Here is a 12,307-nt window from a genome sequence, read left to right as displayed (position 1 = left end):
AGACAGACAAAATATTGCTGATGCAGCAAGCAGTGGAAAGGGTGACAAAGCATCTGTATTTGAGCAAGCATTGCAGCCTGTATAGAAATATGCTGCTGTGATGCTTGATTTGCTCATGAGGTAAAATGGCTAAATTCTTACATTTTGTACATAGATGTTATACTGAAGGAACCAATGGCATAATTAAAAAATAACTAGCATACCCAGTTATCACTGGCCTATGGGAGTCAGTTATTTGTATTTTTACAATGGTAGCATCTCAGTTTTGTAACTTGTCCTTGGCAAGGAAGACACATTACATAGGATCTGAAATATTTTAAAATTAGTTCATTCTTAGCTTCATTTTTCTTTAGGGCCTGCCCTTCTCCTTCCTTGACTTACCCATTCTTCCTGTACATAGTCTGAAGTCTAGTCCTGAAAACCTATGAGAAACACATAACATTTCTCTTTACGTAATTCCCATGTACTCTTGGCCACCTTTTACTTAATGGAGTTACCATTGCTAATGACAACAGAAACAGACTTCACTGACTCTGTGAAAGCTTTCATTGCAGTGGGTTGTTAACCAGAATTCACATGGAACTCGCCCGTTCCTTGTCCATGCTGTGTGTGTCCCCCATACAAAGAACGCAACCCTTGTCCATGCAGTATCAGGGATAGATGCGAACACAAATGTGGCCTGGAAGAAGCTATGGGCACATTGCTGAGCTCTCTGACCAACAGAGTTGGGACTTAAAAGATCTGTCAGAAAGAATGGTTGTTGTTTCTGCTGGGTTTCTTCTGATCTCTCGTTTCATGTAGTGTTTTATTTTGCAAAGAATGGGGCTGTTCCGGAGCAACAGAGAAACCGTTGCATCTGTGTGACTGACATAGGGAGCTGCCTTATACTGAATCAGTCTGCTGGTCCATCTAGCTCAGCTTTGCTTTTTTCCATGAACTCAGGTGCAGAACATCTTTCAGTCCAAAGGCTGAATTCCTTTTTAGAGAAGCTCTTGGGGGCCAAAGGGGCAGGGCCAAAAACAAAAATACCAGTATATGTTATCTTAAAAGGTCTCACTGCCAGTAACTAAGCTTTAGGGAAAACGTTTCAGCCTTTTTTAATGGGGAAAAACCACACAAAATATTGTATATTGCCCTGGGTGCCTAGTTGACAGGGGAAGGTATAATTTCAAAATAAAATGTTTACTCAAAAATAAATCTCGCTGTGTTCTGTGCAGCTTAATCCCAGATAAATGTGCGTAGGACTGCAACCCAAAGCTATGTTCCCAACATATGCAAAACTTTCTAGGGAATCAATATGCTCTTTGTCCAAGACTTTCACCGAATAGCACAAGCAGCTTTATTTTCTTATGGCTTAAACTGGGGGTGCACAACTTTTTCAGCCCAAGGGATAGATTAGGTGGCTGCTGATGTGGTGGGAGCCGCATGTGTGTATGTGGATTCATGCACATACATACAATTCACACACATACACCACTCACTCTCTCCTCTCCTCTCTGTTCTCTGTCTCTGTCTCTCTCTCTCTCTCTCACACACACACACACACACACACACACCATTCATTCAAAACCAAGTCCCACCCCAGGGTGTTTCAGAGGCCTGGCACCTGCTCTGATCAGATACCTCAGTTCTCAAACCAGCTGGGAATCCTGGCTCCTAGCCCTTCTCCCTTCTCTAATCTGCCCTCTGTCTGAAGGATCCTGACATCTCATACTCTGTTACCTTCAGAAAAAATACATGGGGAAAATGCTCTAGACACAGGATAGATGGAGCCTGTCATAGAGGCCTTGTTCCTAGAGCATGCTATGAAACAGGCAGGAGACTTCAAGTGCTGCTTCCTAGGACACTCTAGGAGCAAGACTTCTATGGCAAGAACCATAGAGCCCATTCCTAGTTTTTTCCTGCTGCCCCCTCCTGCTTTTTTTTCTGGGGGTTGGGAGGGGCACCAGATCTGGTTTGGGTGGGCTGCCCACAGGCCACAGTGTTTGCACTCCTGGTTTAAAGAATTGATACTGAGAGGCAGGTCTCTCTATTACTACTCAGACCTCTCTATACAACTCTATTAATTTTGGTGAGGCTTGCACAAAAAGCATCACTTCATAGAATGATCCCCCTGGTTTGAATTATGTTTCTAAAATTGGCTCCTCCGTATGGCTAGGACACCTTCCAATTCTCCCAGCCGAGTACTACACTGATTTGCATCCTACCCTTCAAAACGTATGACAACCCTGAAAGGCAGCTTCCCCCCCCCCAACCATTTTACAGCAGGTGAGACTATTCATCCATCTATCCCAGTATCCTCCACTGACTGGAGGCAGCTGTTTGGAGTCTCTGCCTGCTACTTGAGCCTTTCAAATGAACCTGGGACCTCTTGTATGCAGAGCATGTGCTATTCCCACGTCTGGTCATTGGTAATCCTGGAAGACAGCTTCTTATCTACCAGAGTACAAAATACATATGCCTTCTATGACATATGACACATGTAACAATTTGGCACATATCCCCGTAAAATACCAGTGATGGCTGGATCCTTCAGAGCATTTTAAAGCCACATGCACCACATTGTTCACATGTGAAATAAGGCTCATGTAGTTTGTACTTCCAGTTACATACCTGAGCGCAAAGTGTAAAGTAACCATCAGCCCTTAGGATACAGTGTTTCACAGATAGCAAGCATGACACGACTGTTTACTTTAAAAATTCTTTTTTTATTAGTAGCAGCATCAGACTTCTTTATTTACAGCATTAAACATTTTTTGCTGTTGTTGTCTTCAGCAAATCAAATGCACAAGGCACATGGAGAAAGTTTGCACTGAAGGTTGGTTTTTAAAAGCACTTGTACAATTCAAATGTTTAAACAACTGGCAGACCTGGATGTTTGGAACATCACTGTTCCAAACAGAATTCTGTTCCACAGAATTCACATACTGTAGCAACAGAAGGCAAGGCAATAATGTAACTTCACAAGAAGTTAAACCTTCATATAGTGAAGAGAGCACATTCCAAAAATGATACTTGCCACTTATAGTCAATTCATCAATCTGTACGTATAACTCCAAGACATGGAAGAGCCACAATTGCACTGTAAAGTACACTAAACTCTGTTTTGGATTGTGGCCATTATATTTGGCAGGCACTATAGAAATCTTTAGAATTCTTGCAGGTTTCTAATCCTCAAATCTCAAGGATCAAAACCTGCCTCCATCTCCTCAGCATAACCATAAGTTAGCTGTAGGGAAACAAACAAAAAAGGCAGGCGGAAAAAATCTTACTTAAATATGTCACATGTTATGTGTGTGAAGGTTTTAGGCTTTAAGGAAATCCAGCAAAACTCAAAAGGCCAATGGAAGGTCTATGGCATACTTTAAGCATACCAGGAAGCTGTCCAGTCTGAGAATTTTTTTAATGGGCCATGATTTGTTATAATTTACAGTGTATGACAACCGTAATGGTATAGCAACCACGTCTTACTTCCAACAGGGAAGAGACTTTATTCTCTTGCCAGGATGAGATCCTTATTAGGCCATTCAATACATAATGTGATTAAAACTAGAGGCTATATACACCATGCATTAGGAACAATATTCTGTAAACAAACATGAACATTCCCTTCTTTCAAAGCTAAAGGACATTTTTGAGAGAATGGGTAGTAATGGCAGAAAGCAAATCTCTTCACAAGTTCCTAATGGGTAGAGTGGAAGGCAGGGCCAACCAGCATAGCAAGTCTTGAAAATAAGACTTGTAAGATGGTTTTGCAGTACAACATTCTTTATTGTTGAGAAACAAGTGAATCCTATGAGCTACTGTACTGCCAAAGCAATACACACAACTGCGTGCTGGAATCACAGCACTGGCACATCACACCCAATCCACTGGCACCAACTTTACTCACACAGGGTAACACTGTAGTGGCTGAGAAAAGCCCAAGCAAAATTTAGCAAGGGCCAAGATATGGGCTATAGCTTGAAAGAGAGACTCCTGTTGGCTCCCCTCGACTTGTCAAGGGTAGGCTATTACTGTAGCACAAACGCTTGCTAGCACTTGCAGGTTGACTTGGCTGGATTGGATCAAGCTGCCAAAGGCAGAAGTTTCCCGTTTTGCTATTATCTGGGGCCTACAATAATGCCATTGTCAAGGGTACTTGAAACAAATTTAGCACCTTGCATATGTTGGGTTACTTCTGAAGATTTCTATAGTTCCTGGTGTTTACCATAGACATGGATGTTCAAAGCTGGTGAACCTCTTCACTATATGTTCAGGTTTGTTTTATTTATTTAAAGGTTAAAGAATTGCACTTGCAAGATCCTGAGCAACAGGTGTGCATTTCTTTAAAAACACATCTTATGGAAAGAAAGTGATCTACATTTCCAAATAAGATGTGTTACTTGCTTTATTTGCTGTGTATATTTTGGAAATAAAAAGGACACCACCTCCCTCAAACAAAACATGATTGTCCATTTGGAGATATTATGTATAGCAGAGTTAATTAAGAAGGTGTGTTTTTAAAAAAATGTGACTGCTGTTTTTAGGGGGAGATGTCTATTCATTTTAAGGCGATATAAATAATTTATATCCAAAAAGTATTCAAAACATTACCACTGAGCACATACTAAACCAACAGCTGGAAAAATACACACATGCACACTTGGTTAAATGACAGAAAACATATCCAGGCAGGTGATATAATCATTTTTTTAATAAGACTTCCTTAAAGTGAAGAGCAGCATAACTTTGGTGGACTATAGCCACATCTCATTGCCAGTAAGGCAGTTTTTCAGTTCATAATCCATTGTCTAAAACTCCTTAGGGTATAGGCTGCTAAACCTCACGCAACCAAAACTCAGTGTAGATGTGACAAGATTGTAGACTATTTTAGCATTCTGAAAAAATACTTCATATTGTATGGAGTCCAGGTGCAAGAGAATAAAGGACAGTCCTTTATACTAAAAAAGAAGAAGAAAGAAATCAACTGGACTTACTGTTAAGTAAACATATTTAGAACTGGGGTGTAAAATAGGCTAAGACGAAAAGAACCTTTTAAAATGAATTCTAAGAAGAAATTAGGAAGATGTTTAAAACTAAATTCTAGAGGTAAATGAAGTGTCATAATTTTAATAAATACAGCATTAAATAGCACCATATTTAAAAGAACAATGGGGGAGGGGGGACAGAATCTCAAGTGCTCATGGATAGGTATATATGCAGCATAATCCTGTACAAATTTACTCAGAAGTCAGTCCTACTGTGTTCAGAGGCAAGTGTGCAGCAGATTGCAGCCTTATGCAATAAGGCATAACTAATGAATTTATTCTTTATTAGTTCAACATTAATGACACAGGTGTATGTTGAAGTACTCACATAAAATGCCTACTCACATGACAAATTCAACCCAAGAAGCTTATTTCAATTACTTGCTCTTATACTTACTGTGATGGGAGCAGGGGAATGTATGATAAAAAGAGCATAAATTCATTGAGTATCACCATTGACACTCCTATAACACTATATAGTTCTCCATTCGTGAGGCTAGCTGTGCAAAAGGTATGTGTTGATTGGCTCCTGAATCACTCTACTGACTGACCTCACCCCGTTTAGTCAGACGATACCACCCTAATGGCAGAAAGCGAAAAGGATCTCAAGAGCCTCTTGTTGAGGGTGAAAGAGGAGAGTGCAAAAGCTGGTTTGAAACTCAACATTAAAAAAACTAAGATCATGGCATCTGGCCCCATCACTTCCTGGCATATAGAAGGGGAAGAAATGGAAGCAGTGACAGATTTTACTTTCTTGGGCTCCAAGATCACCGCAGACGGTGACTGCAGCCATGAAATTAAAAGACGCTTGCTCCTTGGGAGGAAAGCTATGGCAAACCTAGAGAGCATAGTAAGAAGCAGAGACATCACCTTGCCGACAAAGGTCCGTCTAATCAAAGCTATGGTTTTCCCAGTAGTAATGTATGGCTGTGAGAGCTGGACTATAAGGAAGGCTGAGCGCCGAAGAATTGATGCTTTCGAACTGTGGTGCTGGAGAAGACTCTTACGAGTCCCCTGGACTGCAAGGAGGTCAAATCAGTCCATCCTAAAGGAAATCAACCCTGAGTGCTCATTGGAAGGACAGATAATGAAGCTGAAGCTCCAATATTTTGGCCACCTAATGCGAAGAGAAAACTCCCTGGAAAAGACCCTGATGCTGGGAAAGACTGAAGGCAAAAGGAGAAGGGGACGGCAGAGGATGAGATGGCTAGATAGCATCACGGATGCAATGAATATGAACTTGAGCACGCTCCGGGAGAGAGCGCAGGACAGGAAGGCCTGGCGTGCTATGGTCCATGGGGTCACGAAGAGTCGGACACGACTGAACGACTGAACAACAACAATGAAAGCAGCCACTTGGGCTGTCTGCATCCCCCACCATGTCAGCCGATGTTACAAAGCCCTGTTTTTTGTGGGTTCTTGGTTCCTATCGGAAATGGTAAACAATACTTCCATTTCATTTATTACATTTCTATACTGCTCCATACCCAAAGCTCTCTAAGCAATTTCAAAAGAACCCACAGGGCCCTTTGCCCTCATTTTTTCCTTTCATCCACTTCTGACTTCAAGTAAACAGCATGTTGTTGTTTTTTTACAGATTAGTGAAACTTCTACCTACTTTCATTCCTTCATAATGATACAGCACCTCAAATCACAGATTACTAAAAAAATCTTGCAATCAGCATCCCACTTTATTAATAAGACCAGAGACAAATCCCAGTTTGCTTGCCCGCAAGTTATTTACCCATGGGAGATGCATGCACTGACACGTTACAGAGAGCTGCACTTAGCCGGGTCAAGGAATTAGGGTCAAACTTGGACAGTATATATCTGGTGAATGCAAGGAAAGTTCTTTGAAGACAAGGAAGACGTGCCTTCAAAGATCCTACCATGTGAGTATATGGCATTTTTGCTCATATGGGGCACAAAATTCCCCTTTTTAGGGGTATGGGGCTGAAGTGAGGGAAAAAATGGATGACTTGCCCTACAACGGTAGACGGGCTTGCCACATAAACAGATAGATCTTCGGATACAAGCCAAGAACACCTTCTTTAGGTGCAGTGTTCATCCACACATTTGGTACCATCTGTCAAATGCCACTTCCCAAGACCATGGCAAGCACTTGCCAAAGAGCTACATGCTTTTTAGCCAAAGAAGGCTTTGCCCTTGATAAGAGAAGTTACAAAGCACAGGCCAACAGCCTAAAATCGTGTACTATTTTTACATGGTTTGGTGTCACCTGTTTTTTTATAACTGTCCTGTGTGCTATTTTTTTTGACAGCATCTTCAGTCCACATGGGTTCTACAGGAATTTCTACAACATCTTTTTTATGGAAAAGTTTTTGCAGAGTGGGGGAAAGGCCGGCGATTTTCTCGGTGTAGTTATTCGCCTGAGCAAGGAACGCTTCCTGCCGGCTGCAACACAACTGGGCATCACAAGTTTCGGAGATACACGGGGCACTGCACAGGATCTCAGGACTCTTGTGATCAATGTACTCTGGCTGGATGGTCACCGAATGGATCCCTGCTTCATGGAACATCTCCCTCATTTTGAAAGAAGCATTTTGGTAATCGGATGTAGAGTGACATTTAACATGGAGAGTGGCAATGTTCTTGCCTTTGACAAGCTCCCAGACGTGCAACTCGTGAATGCTGCTAACCCCTGGCACTTCTAATAGTTTGTTTGCTAGGGAGAAGAAGAAGAAAAAACACAAGAAAAATAAGAAAATAAAATTCCATTCAATTTAATTGAGGATCCACTGTCAGCACTAAATGTATTACAAACATGGTTTAACCACAGCTCAAAAAGCAGAGAACATATTTTAGAACTAATACATTTCACAGGGACAGACATTCAGTCCATGACCTCCTTGTGCTGGGCAGCACTGCAGGCTGTTGTGCTGACGTGAGACGCAGCGGTCTCAGCAACCTCCATGAACAGTAGGTTCACAGCCTTGTGTTCAAATGATATCAGCCTGTTGTTGATACTGCAACGGCTTCCAACCAGAAAATAAGGAGCTGTTGGATGCGGCCTTCTAAAACTGCTTCTGCCCATCACAACAGCATCACTGGAAGAAGCAGAACCACCAGGGCATGTGATCACCCAAGCCCACCTATGCTCAGAGTTTGCCTGGGCTGCAGAGGCATCAGTGCAGCACCACACAGTAGAGGAAAAAACTGTGGAGCAGAGCTCAAGTTCTGAAAACACTGAATCAAATGTGTAATTTTAAAACTGGATCCGGCTAAACAGAGAGCTGCCTATATGGCTTAGGTACCAGCCTCATTTTTCTTTAGAACCCAGCATTTAATATTTAGATGACTGCCCCACACAGGACTGGGGGGGGGGGGGGGGAATCAACATCAGCTTTCAAGGTGCCCAGGTTTTGTATTGTTTTTGCCAACTCTGCATTAGATAATATCCCCTGGGAATATAGAAGAACTGTATTTCATACAAAATGTGAAATGATTCCGCAAGCAGAACTCAAAGCCAGTATCTCTGGGACTGGAAGTTTCCCCACAAGTTTAGAGAAGCTAATTCAAAAATAAAACCAAACAACCAACCACCTGTGCATGGTATAACAGTGTACATCATGTTCCATAAGGCAAAATAATTCATCAATCTTCCTCCTATTAACAATAAAGGTGCCACCGACTTCTACAGATGTGCAGCACTTCCAAGAAACAGCAGCTCAGGGTCTGCTATTTTGCATGTATTGCAGAAGGACCATGTTCTCAAAGTGCATGCTTCCATTAATCCACCAAGATTTTGAGTTATGTTGCTAGGACACCACCACGTGACTCAGTTTCTCAAAGCTCTTGAGAATGTAGAGCTGGGGGTGAGCGTATAATCCACAGATACCATTCCAGAAATAACACTGGCTTTCAGTGCCTCAATGGTAAAATGCAACTTACCCAGTATTTGCATATTAACACTCTTGGGAACCATCTGCAACAAGATGGTGGCTGTCTCCTTGATAAGTGGGAAGGCTGAAGACAGCATGATGAACACCATAACTATGGTCAGGCTTGGATCGATGTAGCACTCCCAGTTACATGGGGTATTCTCATCCAGAGGAAGCACATAGAATATTGAAGCAGCGATCACAACGATAACTGAGCCAAGAGCATCTCCCATCACATGTAAAAGAACACCTGAAACAAAGGACAAAGGAAACATTTGCTTTGAATTCTGAGAATTCCAAGGCAGTAGCTATAAACTGGATCATAACTTTTGAAACCATCTTTTAATAAATAAGACATTAAATACAAAGGTTCAATTTTAATATGCGACCACCTAAACTGAGAATCGCTAACATATTTGGTCACAGAAATGAGGCATTCAGTTTTCAGCCTTGTAAACTAAAGTGTAAATGAACAAGAACCTAATGACGTGCAAAATTTTATCTACACACATGTACAGCAGTGTAACTGGGAAAATGTGTACTGTGTTCCTCATGTGTGAAGACTGCATATGTTCATTTTGCCATATGTATGCACAGTGGGAAACCATCGCCTATTGTGGTTTCCCACTGCATGGGCATGCAGTAAGGCTGACATGTTCTCCAATGCCTATGCCTGTGCAATTAAAATCTTAAGTGTGAAGCCCCCGTTAAGTCTGACATTCTGAAAAGCTGGTACGACTGCATGGTTGAAGCTGGATTATTAAATATCATTTACAAAAGCCAGAGCTATAGAAATTCTGTGGGTACCATGTGTAAGCATTAAGTGCTTCTAATCATTTTCTTTCACAGGCTCAACCTGTTTGCATTTGAGCAACCATAGTTCAACTGTATTACTTTATTCAGTCAGTAGTTTAAAAACTTGTTGCATTTACACCTAGTTCTTAAAACGTGTTGCATTTACACCTAGATTTTAAGAATCTGGTATAAACATCTGTAGAAAGAGCAGTCATGAACAAGAACAGGTTATCTCCAAAGATGGTCCCTTAATTTTGGAGCAACCTTCTACCCTGCTGTAATACCTCTGATATTCAAGGCTTCGGACTTTTTCTCTTTTTTCTGTTTCACCTCCTCTTCAAGCTTTTTCTGGGTATTTATGGAATCACCTGCATTCAAAGAAGAAACGCTGTGTTGTGTATGAGTTCTACAAACAGAAAAAACACCAATCTTTTCAAAACCACCGGAAACCTTAAATAGTCAGTCTCAAGATAGTACCAGCAATCTTTACTTATGATGTGCTCTCACTTGCATCCACGCAGCCCATGTACGGTACAGCATAAGTACAAGCCAACAAAGAAAAGGACATAATTACATGAACATTGTCTTAATGATATTTGCAAAGTGAATAGCACCAGGGTAGACAAATTGCGTATTTATTTATTCATATTTAAGGGCTCTGCAATCTCCCCCACACCTCTTTGGTATAGGAAAAATAATGTATTTGATTAGCGTAAACAGACTGTGAAAACAAAATGTGAGGAATAAGAAATTAACAGAGATGTTATGTTGTTGAGAGAGGATAATGAAAATAAAAGTAGTAAGGTAGGATCAACAATGGAAACATAAACATGAAAGGAACAGGAAAACGTGAACAGAATGGGGGGAAGGTGTAGAAGAGGTGAAAGGGGAATGATGACAGTCAAATGACCAGAAAGCAGGTTGAGGCATGTAAAGATTGCCTCATTTAAATCTACTTTAATGTTGCAAGGTTAATTAAATCTACTCTTAAGTAGCATCCAGCATTTTATATATAATGCTTTCTATATTTTGCTGTAACCAAACCGCACTATACATAGTGCAGACTATAGAAATGATGGAGTAAAGGGAGCTCTGAAAAAAGAAAAGCAGGAATAGGGAAAGGGAATCTGGAAAGCCACGGAATTTCATAACACTGGTAAGATGGAATGTCCTAGAGAGGAAATAAGATGGCAAACAGAAGAAAATAGATAAATAAGAAATTAGATAAATAAGACTTGTGAAGAAAATACCCCATTTAAAGAAAACACTTAAAAAGTATTAAGAACTATTTAAAAGGATGGAGAGGATCTCCAAAGGAGACGCGAATATGGGGAAACAGGAAGAAAGCAGGAGTGAGAAATGAAAACAAAAGAAAGGGCAAGTGGGAAGAAGGAAGGAAATAGCGAAGAGGGGAAAAGGGATGGAGAAGAGGAAATAAGGCGGAAGAGGGAGTCGATGACTAGGAGGCAACCGAGGGGCACCTGCTTCGTCGATGCTTCGCGCCTCGGCTACCACCTGGTCGAGGCGGCCGGCCCTTCCCGCGGTCTCCTCGAGGCTGGATGACCCGAGGACGGCCTGGGCGCGGCCGTCGGCGAGGCGGCCGGGCGGCGGCGAGGCGGGGGGGCCGCCGCCGCCGCAGCAGGAGGGCCAGTCCTGGAATACGAGGAGGCCCACGACGTTGACGGCGAGGCCGAGCGCGCCCACCACGAGGACGAGGAAGGCGTCGCGGATGGCCTCGGGGGCGGCCAGCCGCTGCACCGCCTCCACCAGGATGGTGAAGTTGAGCGCGGCCAGGAAGACGGCGTTGCTGAGGGCGCCCACCACCTCGGCGCGGCCGGGGCCGAAGGAGGCGGCGGGGCTGCGCGGGCGGCGGCGGCGCGACAGGCGCCCCGTGGCGACGCCCACGCTGAGCGCGATCAGGTCGGACAGCATGTTGAACGAGTCGGACACCAGCGCGATCGAGTTGCCCAGCGAGCCGCACACCAGCTCGGCCACGAAGAAGCCCGCCGTCAGCGCCAGCATGACGAGCAGGCGGCACGTCTGGCCCGTGTAGCGCCCCATGGCGAAGGCGGCGGAGCCCGGGCGGCGGGGGGGGGGGGCGCCGCGCCGCCGCCTTCACTCCCTCGGCGGCGGGCTCGCTGCCTCGCGGCTGCCCAGCTCGCCTCAGGCCCGCCGCTGCTGCCTGCCCGCCCGCCCCCTTGGGCCCGCGGGCAGAGGCGCGGAGCTAAGCGCGCTCTCCTCGGCCGGGCAACAAGCGCCCAGCAGGTGCGTGCGCCCTGCTGGCTCCGCCGCCTGACGCTGCACTTTGCTTTATAGCGGCGCGGCGCCCTGCGGTACAGGCGCTGGGGGGAGAGTCGCGGGCGTTGGCTTCTTTTTCAGAGGCCAGCAGCAGCGCCAGGGAACAGGGCCGGACCAAGGCGTTTTGCTGCCTCAGGCGGAGTGGCAAATGGCGCCCCACCCCAACAAATCAATACTGCCGAGGCCAGCCAAGTTATTTTGCCACCTGAAGCAGAAAATCCATCAAGAACCTCTTCCCTTCCCTAGCAGTAATTTATTTATATATATATATATATATATATA

At 43.8% G+C, this 12,307-nt stretch overlaps 1 protein-coding gene across 1 annotated transcript; it reads right to left on the bottom strand.

Annotated features, from left to right (window-relative positions):
* Positions 1–2,696: 2,696 nt before the first annotated feature.
* On the bottom strand, positions 2,697–12,014 carry LOC146360064 (calcium/manganese antiporter SLC30A10-like). The gene is made up of 4 exons (XM_084828775.1): positions 11,209–12,014; positions 10,012–10,095; positions 8,943–9,182; positions 2,697–7,716 (listed from the first exon to the last, which is right to left on the bottom strand). Exons 1-4 carry the CDS (start codon positions 11,786–11,788, stop codon positions 7,232–7,234), a joined length of 1,389 nt encoding a protein of 462 aa, XP_084684901.1. The 5' UTR covers positions 11,789–12,014; the 3' UTR covers positions 2,697–7,231.
* Positions 12,015–12,307: the final 293 nt, after the last annotated feature.

The sequence above is a fragment of the Heloderma suspectum genome, chromosome 1 (genome assembly GCF_057233095.1).
Source record: "Heloderma suspectum isolate Gila_16-S chromosome 1, 16-S_ref, whole genome shotgun sequence".
Classification (NCBI taxonomy): Eukaryota; Metazoa; Chordata; class Lepidosauria; order Squamata; family Helodermatidae; genus Heloderma; species Heloderma suspectum.
Note: the sequence above shows the minus strand (reverse complement) of the source record. Positions and strands in the feature narration are given on the sequence as shown.